Raw genomic sequence first — 14,436 nt, 5'->3', positions numbered from 1 at the left:
TAAGTGCATTTATTCTGTTTTAATTATTTGTTTTTTTTTTTTTGAGGGGAATTTTAATTATTTGTTCTTATTGAACATAATGTGTATAACAAAATACCATACTACTAGGATAGTTATAACTTATAAATTACACTACCTCAAAAAGTAAGATTACTCTAGAATAGGACATGTTAGATGTATACCACTCTTATTTTAGAAACTCCTGATGCTTTAATTTCGAATTAAAATCACAATTAATTTGACTCTTAAACATCCTTCATAATCCTAATTTACAAAAACTTAATAAAAGTTGTGTGTGCATGTACACAGACACACAGTACATTGAGCTTACATCTATCACTTTCCGTAATAGGCCATGCCGAAACCAATTTTATATACTCCCTCTAGTTTTTATTAGAATACCCCTTTATTTTACACAGTGTTTTAGAAGAAACAATTTTGTGGAATATAAAAGAAAAGAAAAACTATTATTTATATTAAAATTGAATGTATGTGTGATGCAAAGTTAGTAATCCCATTCCAAAAATAGAAACAAAAATTATGAGTAAACAAATAAAGAACATTCCAAAAAAAAATAAAGGTAAACTAATAAAAACGGAAGGTAGTACTACTCCATTTCAACCAAAATAATCATCTAAACAGTGGTCAATACTCAATAGTCAATATTCCCTTGCAAAAAACCATCGATGGTAAGAAGTCCATAGCCAACAAAGGCAATGTACACCAAAATAATTTCATCTTTGCTGGCTTGCTATTGACACTTCATTGTCCATTTTCTCACTATAATTTGAGGGACCATCCACATACCACATTTCATATCTTTCTACTATCAAATGCTTCTCCACCTTTATTTTGCTTTCTCCCACTAAAATCCATTTCATTTCAATCCCAAATTACACAACAGCTAGTTTTAGCATCCCACAATAATGATCACATAAACCCACATTTAGTAACAAAATTAATTCAAATATCTTCACTATTCCATTACTTTTTCTTTTAAACAACTTGCAATTTTTTAACTTGATTCTCCAAATCAACTCAAATCTCTATTCTATATGTAAATTCCTAACTCGTTGGTATCCACTCTTAATTACCTAAATACAAATAAGACATTATCTGGCTAATTCTCTTTTTAATATCGGGCTTATCATTACCTAATTTTAATTTTAAAATAGATGGTTTCTTACCACACACTCATCTCTTTTTCCTGTCAAAAAAAAAAAAAACTCATCTCTTTTTATTATACATGAAAATTTTTACATGCTTTCGCACACAACACATACATATAAAAATAATTCTTTTTCATTTTTTCTCACCAAACCAAACACAAAACAATTTTCTCGACCGTTACAAAAATCATCAAACTCCAAGGACATAATCGTCATTTCACAACCTCACATGCTCTTAACTCAACTCAAAATCCTCTTAAACCCCACATAAACCCAACCCTAGTTAACATTTTCCCCTCCCTTTAAAACCCCCACTCTCTCTCTCTTCTTCTTCCTCACTCCCTTACTTTTTTCCTTCCTCTCAAGCTTTCAACAATGGCGTCGTCATTGTTCTTCACTTTCTCTCTCCTCATTCTCTTCACCATTTCTTACGCACACAACATCACAGAAATCCTCTCCTCTGACCCAAACCTCTCTCAATTCAACTCATACTTAACCCAAACTAAACTCGACGACGAAATCAATTCTCGTCAAACCATCACCGTCTTAGCTCTCGACAACTCCGCCATGTCTTCACTCACCTCAAACCACTCTCTCTCCGTCATCAAAAACCTCCTCTCTCTCCACGTCCTCCTCGATTATTACGACCCTAAAAAACTCCACTCTCTCGAAAACGGCACCGTTAAAACCACCACTCTCTACCAAACGACGGGCTCCGCTACCTCTGATGAAGGCTCCGTCAACATCACTGACCTCCACGGTGGATCCGTCGGGTTCGGGTCGGGTTCACCGGGTTCGAAGCTAGATTCAACGTATACAAAATCAGTTAAACAAATACCTTACAATATATCAGTTTTAGAAATAAGTGCGCCTATTATAACACCGGCGCTTTTAACATCTTCTTCCGACGCTAATGTGACGGCGATTTTGGAGAAGGCAGGGTGTAAGACATTTGCGTCATTGTTATCTTCTAGTGGTGTGTTGAAAATGTATGAAACTCAAATGGAGAAAGGAATTACCGTTTTTGCACCTACTGATGAAGCGTTTAAAGTTAAAGGTGTACCAGATCTGAATAAGTTAAGTAGTGCTGAATTAGTCTCTCTCCTACAATTTCACGCACTAAGTAGTTACTCTCCAATTGGAACGTTGAAAACTACCAAAGGTAAATTGACGACTTTAGCCTCAGGTGTAGGAAAATACGATCTCTCTCCTACAACTGCTGGTGATTCAGTTACTCTTCATACTGGTGTAGATTCTTCTAGAATCGCTGGTACATTACTTGATGCAACTCCTGTAGTTATTTACTCCGTTGATAGTTTGCTTTTACCGGTTGAATTATTCGGCTTATCTCCGGCGCCGGCGCCGGCGCCGGAAAGTGATACGCCGGCTTCAGCGCCGGCTCCATCGCCGAAAAGTGAGTCGCCGGAATCTTCTCCACCGGCGCCGTCGATGGAATCTCCGGCAGGTGCTCCGGCGGAATCTCCGGCGGGGGAGACAGCTGCTGATGAGCAGTCGAGGAATGGAGCTGGTGAGAGAGGTTCAGCTTTGTTTGTTGCGGTTGTATTTACAGTGGCTACCGGCGTAATTTCGTTGGTTCTTTAGGGGTAGAATTGTCTATTTTTACGTTATTTTATGGAAAGAATCAAAAAAATGGAGTAGAATTTTTTAGAGTGAGATTAGTACGTTTGTGTAATTGTTTTGTTTGAGTGATGAGAGACAGAATTACTGTGATTAATTAAATTTATTGCGGTTTGTTTTGTTAATTGTTTGAATTAATCAATTAATTAGTGATTTAATTTATTTTATTGAATTTTTTTTTTTTTAAAAGTTTAGTGTTATTGGTGAAATACAACGGCGAATATTGATTTTTATTGGGTAGTGGGGCACGTGACTTTATTTAGCTAGTGTCGGTTTTTGGTTATTTTAGAATCTTCGCATAAATTTTTTTGTTATTTTTTATGTGCTAATATTGGAGCTTGGCTAGTTGGTGGTTGGTAATTCAGTGTGGCGCACATGAAAGTAAGATAAAATTAAAAAATTATACTTTTTGTGACGTGGAATAAGAAGTATTGAATGAGCTCCACGTGGCAACCATGCAAATGGTAATTAAGGTGGTAAAAAAGGAAAAACTTTATCTATTCGTCAAAAACCTACTACAAATAGAACTAAAAAATATTTGAATTCAGCTCATTAGTTTTAATAGTTTTTAAATTTTTTATTTACAGTGGGTTACTATTCATCGGGTAGATGTAGTATTGTCCGTAAAAAAATTGTATTTTTTTTGTTTCATAATAAGTGAAACACTTATTATTTTAAAATGTTTCAAAATAAGTGAAACATTTTTTTTCTCTTCCTTTTAATAATGAAAAGAGTATTTTATGACTTTTGGCCTTTTAAACGTGATATTTATTAAATTTTTATGTTTCACTTGTTATAGAACGAAGGAAGTAATTAACTCCGACAGTTACTTTAGGAATTATTTTTACTCCTGCTGTTATAGGTAGGATTAGAGGTAAATGTTTTTGAACTTCAGTTTCTTGTTATTAGGTGTTTTTTGTTTTGTGTTGAATGATGCAACAAATGATACGTTATGCATGGGTGTAATTGTAACTTGTGAGGGTGAACTTGACTCATTTGGCAACTTGAGTTAGGTGAATATGGAAATGATATATGTAGTTTATAGTATTAATTTTGAATGTAACATATTCATGGTAAATATTTTAACCTGTTTTTCTTGGAAAAATTAACATTATAAAGGCGATGTTTAGGCGTTAGGGTGTGTACCATTATTTGACTACCCTTTTCACTTTGGGTTAATATGATAATACTCCCTCCATTTTAAAATGTAACGCATGTACGATATTCAAGGTTGAATTTTGACCGTTAATTACTCTCAATTTACGTGGATAAAAAATAAAAAAAATTAATTCATGACGAATTCAACGGTATAATTTTTATGATTTTTATTTATCATATTTTGAGAGATATTTGTGGTCAAAGAAAATTTTCGTAAAATGTGAATGTCTTATATTTTGAAACGGAGGGAATAGTAATGTAGTATTGCTTACTTTATAGGTTAAACCGCGTCTTCTTTGTTAATCCATTTCTCAAAAATTTATGTCGCATTGCTACTTAGACTCCATTTGGTACAGCGTAAAATATTTTCTTAAAAAACTATTTTCCTCTATTTTAAAATTTACATTGTTTGGTTTGTAAAAGGAGTGTAAAACCATTTTCTTTAGAAGTAAAATTACTCTCACAATGATGGAAAACCATTTTCTCTTCAAAATGAAAGAAAAATTATTTTCTTTCCTTTTTCTTATCTCTCTTGTACACTCCTCCTACTATCTTCTTACTTTCCCTTTCATTTCCCTTTCGTTTCCCCAGTTTTCTTACCTTCAACCAAACAACGGAAAACTGATTTTGGAATTATGTTTTACATTGTAAATTATTTTCCATGAAAATCATTTTACACTGAAAATATTTACACCCAATCAAACGGAGTCCTAATGTTGGAGAGATTGACCTTAAAATTTCCCGTTAATTAGGGCTTGTTCTCTTCGGCATAAAACAGCTGAACTGAACTGAACTGAACTGAACTGAACTGAATTGAATTGAACTGAATTGAACTGAATTAAACTGAACTGAACTGAATTGAACTGATCTGAATTGAACTGAATTGAACTGAACTGAACTGAAATGAATAGTGATATGTGAGAGCAAAAGTATTGTCAAGAGCTGAACTGAACTGAACTGAATTGAACTGAACTGAAAATAAGGTGGGGAGAACAGGCCCTTAGAGTATAACAACTTTTTTTTCTTTCCGTCAAATTGATTAATTTTTAATAAAGACCAATATTAGATAAATCAAATTTGAGATTATTCATATACCTAATCAAATATGGGATTCAGAGGGATCAAAGCAAATAGAAACAATATATCTTTTTGTTAATCACCTTATACCCAAAAAAAAGAAGGCAGAAGAAAAGAAACAAATTAGGAGGATAGATGGGTGTCTTTTAAATAATTAAACCTTGTCCGACCCTTTAAATGTAAGTCACTTAGCTAAACTTTGCCTTTTTCCTCTTTGCTCTGTCTGGAATGATACCAATCTTTATTCATTAGCAAATATAATATGCGTATTTTTTTATGCTATAGAATAAGGTTAGAGAATAATGACAGATAAAAAAGAGAAAAAGAGGGTTTTGCTAGAAAAAGAATATTCTAAGATATGTAGTAGAAGTATGAAGGAGCACTCCACTCGTGGGACTAAGCATTAGTATGAATTATGATCATAACAACCAATTTGGTATAATCTGCTTGACCATTCTAACAGCTCACTGTATTTGAGGTTAAGTTTTCCCATGTGCATAGGCACAAATCACAATGTACTATGTTTAATAACACAGTGTAAAGTGTAATTGTTACTTAAAATGACAATAAGGATCTTGCTAATGAACGACCCCCAGACGGAATAAGTAATGAATATATTTCTTAAATTGATATAAATTTTAGAATGCATTTCAAAAACACGCGTCAATCGATATAGTTAAAGTTTATTAGATTCATTTAATAAGTTCAATTTTAATTATCTTATCTAATGCCCATATAACTATCTTTTTATATATAATAAACAATGTTATTTTGGAGAAAGTGACATTCAAAAGTAGGAATACCTAATATTATTTTTTTATTCGATGACTCATTTTAACTTAAACACTCTTCACACATACATGACTTTAACATAGTCGTCCAAAATTTTGTTAGATTCATCTTAATTTATATTTTCAAAATATCAATTTTTTTGAATTTGTTCTGATTAATAATTAAAAATATTAAGAGTCAAATTAGTACACAAGTACATGTGTCTAAGGAAATGAGACAACTAATTAAAAACAAACTATATATCAAATTGGAAATAAAAAGGAAGTATATTGGTGGGAAGCACTTTGCAATAAAGTTACACACTACAAACTAAATGTTTTATTGCACTTAGATATCAAACATTTTCGGTGGGGCATCTTCATCTTATATACTTTGAACTGAATTTAATCATTCTAAACTTATTCAAACTTATATTATAAATTTTTATAACTTATTAGAACTTATCTGAACTTACTTTATAAAAAAAACTCATTGGACCTTATTAAAAACTTATTAGACTTGAAATTTAATTTTCTGTATGCCAAACAGAACGGAAACTTAGTTGCTAAGGTACAAAGACTCAGACTTCAGAGCCTATTGGTAACTAGGAATAGGACAGCAGGAAAACATAAATTTCTAGAAAAAAAAAGTGGCATATGCTAAACAGTTTTATATGGTGGAAATTGGAATGGTAGATCCTCCAATAATGGCAAAAAGAAAGGTGCCAGAAAGAAGAGAATGACTAACATCATGATGTTAATGGGAGGGGGACCGTTGAGCATGAGAAGCAAATTTCACGATTAGCCTCAGGCTGTCGGTGACAGAATATGAGAACTATATTTTCCATCAATATCAACTTCATTACAGTAATCATACTTTGTTTTCTTATGTTTCCTTTTTCTTTTTTATTTACATACTTGTATTAAATTCTCCTTGATTAGAACTGTACTGTACTCCAATCAGAAACGTCTGACTTGTCAGATTTCAGGACAGCATGGCAACATGGAAAATATTTCTCTGAAAATGTATGTGTAATTCATATACTTAGATGTTTATTTGTGATACAGCATGGGGAAAAAATGCCAGAAACATATGGTGGATAATATAAATTAAATCTGATAACTAAAAAGAAAATGGGTGGTAATAAATAAAATCTTGTCAGTTATCATCCATCTTCCAGAAATTCTCTGTGAACATGCATGCATGTTGTGCTGCAGTATTTGTAGTTATACCTGTGGAAAGGAACTTTACCGGCCAACGATGCATTACAACAAGAGCAGATCTCGTCGGTACTTCCAGCACTGGTTTTTGGTAGTGAGGTGCTCGCAGTTGCAGGGGTGTTAGCGGCGGCTGTGGCAGCAGCCAATGCAAGTCTCCTTTCAGCTGCAGCAGCTCTCTTTTCTCTCTCCTCAATTTGTTTTCTTTTAAGTTCCTCCTACAGTAGAGCAAAATTGCAAAAGCCAAGAGGTGATCAAACAAGCATTGTTCCACTTAAAATTGAACACTATTACGAATTTAAACTCAATATAAAGTATTAATGAGATATAGGTTCATGAACGCCATGCAATTCTCAATATACCTCTTTGGACAATCTTGCAGCAATGACAGATTGAATTGTTCTCACTGAAGGTGAAGCAGCACTCTTATTCTCTACAACTGTTGCAACATTCTGGGATTCTGCAGCCTTCGCCTGCATCAACATACCACAGAAGTTAATCAACTTGCATTTATGGTCCATTTGGTAGAAGATAATAAATGATGGTAAATGTTAATAAATCCATATGTAATTTTGTATGGAGAAGATCAAGTCAATGTTTGTGGTAACTGGTAAGGCTTGTACACTCCAAAGCTACTGATTTCTTCATAATATTTCATTACCACTTTAAAGGTGGTATTAAGTGGGAACGGAAATCTGTAAGGAATATAACACAGTTGGAGATGGGTCTTCATCACTATTATGACGAAAAGGGGATTTTCCTTGCAAATTACATGACTCACCATTATTATCATTTTGTACTACCTATTAAAAGTGCTGTTAAGGTAACATGAGAGTTTTTTACGGACTGACACTGACAGATACTTCATAATAAACAGCCTACAAGACATTATTTTGTGGACAGAGGAGGTACTATAAACTTAACTTTTACATAAGAATAAACCCCATGTCCTATACATATCTCACTTCTAACAAGAATATGGCACTTGCACCTTTACAATTATAATAGAAAAACCAATAAAATCTAGAGGTCTCCAAGCCAGACAATTCTATTGAGTAAAACACTTGAAGGATTCGAAGTTCGCATAGCTTGCATTTATCTTACAGGTTCAGTTAAAAGCCGTGACCAATATAGGAGCAGAAGAAACAGAGAACCTGGTGAATTACAAAGATGAATAAACAATGCCAATGACATAGGGAATCCTGTCAAATTGAAGAGAAATTCTACAGGCTACAAGTCTACAACATGAAAAATGTGCATCCCCTCGACTTGAACGACTACCATAGAAAGCAATACAACGGCGCATTGGAGCTGGCAGGTAGGATCTAGAACACGGTGAAATGAAGGAGACAATATAATTCTTGCCAAGTGAAGAAGAGATATACCTGATCTTTCTTTTCCCTTTCTCTTGCTTTACGCAGTTTCTTCAACTCCTTTGCTTTTGCTTTTCGCTTGGCATCTTTCTCAGCCTACCCATTTAAGGACCAGATCAATTTATCAGTAATACATCATATCAGTAATCCAAAAAACATGGATCAAAATAATAGAAGATGAACATAAAAATAACCAAAAGCAACTGATAATTGCTGCTGCTTAAACATGAAGTCATGAACTATAGATGGAGAAAAGGACATGTAAGATGACAATGATGTATCAGGTTAGTCCAAGCCAAAATGCATCACATTTTGAAAGAGAATGCAACCATCTGTGTGCACAGGAGCTCAAAGACAACATAACGGAAAACAGAAGTACCTGCTTTGCAGCCTGACACTCCTCCATCTCTTTAGTCAATGCACTAGGAACATTAGCAGCATGCCAATCCCATTTTTCAAGGTTTATAGCCATAAAGCGTCTAAAAGTATTTCTGACTTCTTTCTCATTTGCCAGCATGTATGGTGTTTTCCCTCTTTCATCTTTCACGGTAGGATCTAGACCCTGCTCCAGAAGTTCTAGAACCTTCTCAGAATCATCAGATTTTGCTGCATCATGTAAAGGTGTTGTTATACATCTCATTTCTTCATCATTTTCATCGGACAAGGATTTTTCATCAGATATTTTGCCACTTTCAAAAGCTTCACTGCCCTTGCTCACCCTTGCTTCACCCCTTTCATCACCCTTCAAAAGGTTTGCATCACTTATGCAACTTTCCTTCAATTCAATCTGACTTATATCAGGAAGCTCTTCCTCATCAATCTCATATGCAACTTGGCTCAACTGGTTATATATACGCCGAGCTTCTTTCAAAGTAGGCCTCCTAACACTACAAGGAATATTTCTAGCATCACACCGTTGGCTGCTAAACAATGGTACATCACCATTATAGAACAATTGGCGGTTGTTTGAAGGTGCATAAATGAAAACACAAGAAGATGCATCAAAATAAGGCTTCCAAGAAGCAAGCAACTCTTGAATATCCTGAATGAAAAAAAATATTTCAGCCAGAAAGACATAATGGCTATAAATTTCAACTTATTAGGACAAAGAAGAAGCAAAGTTTGCTTTTCATCTAGTGGGTAAAAAAGTGATTCAAGCATAACTAGGTGATACAGCAATATAGAGCATCAGGAAATGGAATAAATGCAGCTGCTGCTTACAGTATTAAATAAAACCCTCTCAATATTCCCACCATAATTTGAAATAATGAGACTAAGTCCCTGTTCTTTTGCGTTGAACTGAACTAAAACTGCGAAAGGAAACTAGCTGACGTGAGCTGAGGTTAGTTGAACTCAGACTGTGCCCAAAAGAACAGGGCTTAAAATTGAACTTAAATGTACCATATTTTTTAGTAAAATTGTATGTCATTTTCAACTCACAAGCTAGCCAGCAAGAGAATTCCCATTTTAAAAAGCCAAGTAATTCAACTCTATTCCACCATCCAAAGCCTCTACTGATGTATAATCTGTCTCCCAATATAGTCAGTGAAACTTTGCGGAGTATGATAATGTAAGTTGACAGGTTAAAGTTAATTGAACATGCTCAGATTCCATGAGCACAGTGCTTAAGCAGTCAGACAATTTCGCCATTATTCATGTACATTATAGCAATAACCAGTCAATATGACAATACCTTCTTCAAAGCAATCTCATTATAGCGACGAAGTGATGCTCCAGCAGAATGGATAGACTTGCCACTTGCATCTTTTGATGACTGTCTTTTACCAGCCTTGGCCCTCACAACATATCTAAACACAAAGACCAAATCGATGAACTTAAGAAGATAAAACAGGTCACAATTGACAGCATTCTAAAATTAGATTTAAGAAAACAGTACAAATGTCATAAATTTCAATGAGTATCAGTTTTATAATCTTTAGGCTAAAGCACAGAGATAACTGTAACCCAAATCAGGCTTAGGATAGCCAGTGATATTCAGCAAACTAGACATCTGTTAGACAAGAAAACTGGTGGGAGAAGTGGAAACAGGAAAAAAAATGAAACAAGCTGTAGCACAGATCTTTTGACCAGTATATAAGAGATGAATAGTTGCATTAACCACATCTTCATTAGATATAAGGTATAATAGCACTTGAAGCAATACTTTGTCCTTCTAGTCTGTAGACCAGCTAGTTCTATAGCAAGAACTAGCAAATATACAACCGTTCTCCGGAAACCCCAAAGAAATAATTGCACAGGAATTACACTATATTAGCAACTCCATTAGGATAGGAAACCAAGAAGCAAAAAGGGGACAAAACCTATCCTCACTGCATACCCTGAGTGACAATCAGGTCTTTTGTTCGTGAAGTAGCTATTGGCCAAATTCCAACAGCACTACTTTACATAACTGACATCCAATTATCTAATATATAGGCCAAGATGTCCCTCAAAGCTATTTCCCACAAAAAGCCACTGAATCACAATCAAAAACCCAAAATAACCATCTCAAAAGCAGCCAATTTTTCCAAGGTATGATAAAAATTGATTTCTTCTATGCACTCTTGAGGGGCAAAAAATTGGCATCTTTCATCATGTCATATGTCCAACAGATCCAAACAAGGCACAAAAGTATTTCTTAAGTATGATAAACATGCACTTATCGGGGGGGGGGGGGGTGGGGGGAAGAGAGAGACCTACTGATCCCATAAGGTAGCAGTCGATCAATAGATAACCAGAGGCAACGCAAAAGGTTGGAAAAGAAGGACATGCACTAGCAGCAAAGGGTTTCCTAGTTACCTGTGGAATGTCTTGTGAGCAACAACAGTATTGCCATCAAAGACACAACCAGCAAAGTGTCCTCCACTCGCCAGCAACACAATCCTCAAGTGAGTATTATCTCTTGGCTCATGGATTAAAGCTTTCAACTTCTCTACAACATCAAAATCTGTGAAGCAGGGCACGTGTTTTTTGTCGTCAAAAACCACTATCTGGTTATTCTCATAGGAGATATTCTCAAAATCTTTCAGAAGCAAGCACTTCCAAATGGAGACTTTTCCCCCCGAAAGAAGACCCACAGATATTTTCTGTTTAATACTTTGGACCAACATGTCACTTGTGTTATTCCAAGCTCGGGGTCCCCTGTCATCTTCATCTTCTGATCCTGATATGCTTGAAACATCATCGAAGTCTTTGGAGAAAGAGTCAGGGGTTAACTCATCGAAGTCATCCTCCTTCAAAATCTTTTTTCCAGCAAGGCTTAGCTTAACCTACAGGGATACGTCGGACACACAATAGATGAAACAGCAATCAAAATGATATCCAACATTCTCCACTCATATATTTTGCAGCATGATTATTCTCGCAAGTACTGATAAGAGAAAAGCAACCTCTCATTTCCAGTCTCCTTAAAATTAATTGAAGCCTAAATAGACTCTAATATCTTTGCTTCCACAGATTTCAGAAACATAACAGCAACATTCTCAGCACACACTTCTGCAATCTCGTCTACTCTACTCTCATCAATCATCATATGTTCATAGCATATAGTAGGTAGCATTCTACTCAACTCATTTTTACTTATTTTGAGAAAAGGTCAGATTAACTATTACAAAAATAAGTTCCAATAAGTTCATTCCAAGTACACATAAAATCAGTTGAAAAGACTACACTGTATGTCTGTATATTGCTTATATAAACACGCATCCATGTCATATTGCCATCATTCTATGTTGCTCACTCCTATAGTTCACATGTTTTCATCAAAGTAAAAAATCAGCTGATGGAAAGATGTGAACATATCTTTCCATCAAATTAAAAACCATACTCTCAACAAAGCTCATCTTTTCTACAAAATACAACATAATATTCCTCAATTCACTAAAATGAACATATCTTTCCATCAAATTCTTCCTCGAATTCACCTTTCGTCATATACGAAATTCGAACTACTTTTCCAAGCTACAGGCTACAGCAATGATCACCAGCTAGGGTTTATCTCTATTTTCCTTCTTGTATTTGGCTTAAAACATAACAAAATTATATAAAAAAAAAAAATCAAACTCTTATCTTTTCTGAAAAAACGAGATAATAAACAAAAACATATCATAACAATTCCACCAAACTTAATTCCTTACATTGTCAGAAATTCACATAATTAGTGATCAACACTTCATTATGAACTACTATTTACTAATAAAAAAACAAAATTGCAAACTTGAATTAAACAAACAAGTAAATATAAAATGAAATAAAAAGAAGTGAATTACATTGAAACGATGAAGGTCAGACTTGAAGTGAGAGCGCTGGTCAAGTAGAGATTCAAATTCAGACTTGCAAGTATTGCAAGACCATCTGTTCATACTATTATTAGTAGAATTTGAAGTAGAATTAATTTCTTCGTCTTCTTCTTCATCCAATTTCTGTGTTGAAGATAGGGCTTCTTCATCTTCGATGAAAGGAATTGAAGGAGGAAGAAGAGGAGATTGAAATTGCAGGAGTTTGGCCGGAGGAAGAAGACGACATGAGTCGAAGAAGTTTGCAGGGAGTTCGAAGATTGAGCGCGGACGTTTTTCCGGTTGTTGTACGCCGGCAGTAGTGGTCATAGTTCGTCGTGTCCCCTTGCTTGAATTTTTCTTGGGTTGATGGCTTTTGTAGTTCCTACTCTTTTAAATTCTCGTATAGGCAAAATTGGACTCAACAGTCAACCACACAAGCTAGGGCTCGAGTAGTCGAGTACACCCAAGTACTTAACAATCTAACATCCTTAACTTTAGTTAGTAGTCAAAATAATATAAATTGTTGATTTGGATATGGTGAGTGTCATAAATGACGTTGGGGTTACGTATTTGCGATAAGTTAAACCTTTGGGAAATAGTTTTTAAATTTATTCGTGAAGAAGAAGAGTTTTGTAGATAGAGAGCTTCTAATTGGATATACTCATCAATGAGAAAAATGTGCTTCCGGCATCATTTATGACATGCACTACATCTATGTTAGTAGTTTGTGATGTTTTGACTACTAGTCAAATTTATGGTGTCGGGTGCAATCGAGCCTTAATTTGTGGTGTTGAGGCCAATTTTGTCAAGTATCATTAGAAAGTATCAAATCTCCAAACTCGTGTTTGATAAATGGTTCTTGGGTGGTTTTACTTTGGTTTTAAGAGTTGAGTATTGTATTTGTATATGTTAATAGCCTAAAAACGATGCTACAAATCAGTTAAGTAAAATCGACAACAATCAATTGTCAACTTAAGTACTTCTTCTGACGACGACTCGACAAAAGTTGAATATGTGTCAATATGACTCTACATACTTAAATTGATAAGGGGCATTGGAGAGTTATTAGAGAAAATAAAAAAGAAATGCCCTTGGTTTTTATATTAGAGAATATTTTAAAAATTTTACAATATATAAGAGAAATAATGTTATGAGGTATCTAGTTTGATTCGTATTAATAAGTATATTAAGAATATCAATCTTTTTATAATACTATTAATATGTAATTAAAGATAATAATTATGTAAAATATGTATTGGCAAAAGTTGAAAAACTTACGGAAATAACAAAAAGAAAAAGAGGTAGTACTTGTGAATTTTTAAATTGATCGGAGGAGTTAGAGTTGGAGTATGTGTAACAACAATGATTGTAGGAAAAGTTTTTGAATAGACGTTGATTGTCGAGGACTGTTAGGTTTAATGATGGACCAGCAAATTGTTTTAATTAGAAGGGGAAATTAGGAGGTGTAATGCATATGTTGCATGTCGGACTTCAATATGATGGTATTTGGAGTTTATTGGGACTCATCACTATTCTAAATTTGATATTTTTCCTAGAGTCTATAACATATGAGTACACACCTTAATATAGATTACATCAATTGAATTGTTTAGTAGCTAATTTAATACTTTTATCATATTTTAGATATGGCCAATGAAAAGAGGGGAACATATGGAGGTAAAGAGATTATTTTAAATTGTTGGTTATGTTAGCTTTTGTTCCTTTTTGTTGCAAGGCAAACTTCTTGGTAATAGTT

At 34.4% G+C, this 14,436-nt stretch overlaps 2 protein-coding genes across 2 annotated transcripts; one reads left to right on the top strand and one right to left on the bottom strand.

Annotated features, from left to right (window-relative positions):
* Positions 1 to 1,481: 1,481 nt before the first annotated feature.
* On the top strand, positions 1,482 to 2,969 carry LOC104905459 (fasciclin-like arabinogalactan protein 8; the record flags this gene model as incomplete). The annotated part of the gene is made up of 1 exon (XM_010694011.4): positions 1,482 to 2,969. A coding segment is annotated over one exon (1,290 nt), but the record flags the coding sequence as incomplete, so codon positions are not given.
* A 3,843-nt stretch (positions 2,970 to 6,812) lies between these two features.
* LOC104905460 (uncharacterized) lies at positions 6,813 to 13,088 on the bottom strand. Its single transcript, XM_010694012.4, has 7 exons — positions 12,672 to 13,088; positions 11,203 to 11,672; positions 10,097 to 10,211; positions 8,783 to 9,445; positions 8,416 to 8,499; positions 7,393 to 7,503; positions 6,813 to 7,248 (listed from the first exon to the last, which is right to left on the bottom strand). Exons 1-7 carry the CDS (start codon positions 13,005 to 13,007, stop codon positions 6,979 to 6,981), a joined length of 2,049 nt encoding a protein of 682 aa, XP_010692314.1. The 5' UTR covers positions 13,008 to 13,088; the 3' UTR covers positions 6,813 to 6,978.
* Positions 13,089 to 14,436: the final 1,348 nt, after the last annotated feature.

Source organism: Beta vulgaris, chromosome 1 (genome assembly GCF_026745355.1).
Source record: "Beta vulgaris subsp. vulgaris cultivar EL10 chromosome 1, EL10.2, whole genome shotgun sequence".
Classification (NCBI taxonomy): domain Eukaryota; kingdom Viridiplantae; phylum Streptophyta; class Magnoliopsida; order Caryophyllales; family Amaranthaceae; genus Beta; species Beta vulgaris.
The sequence above is the reverse complement of the archived record's forward strand: the minus strand, read 5'-3'. Positions and strand labels throughout refer to the sequence as shown.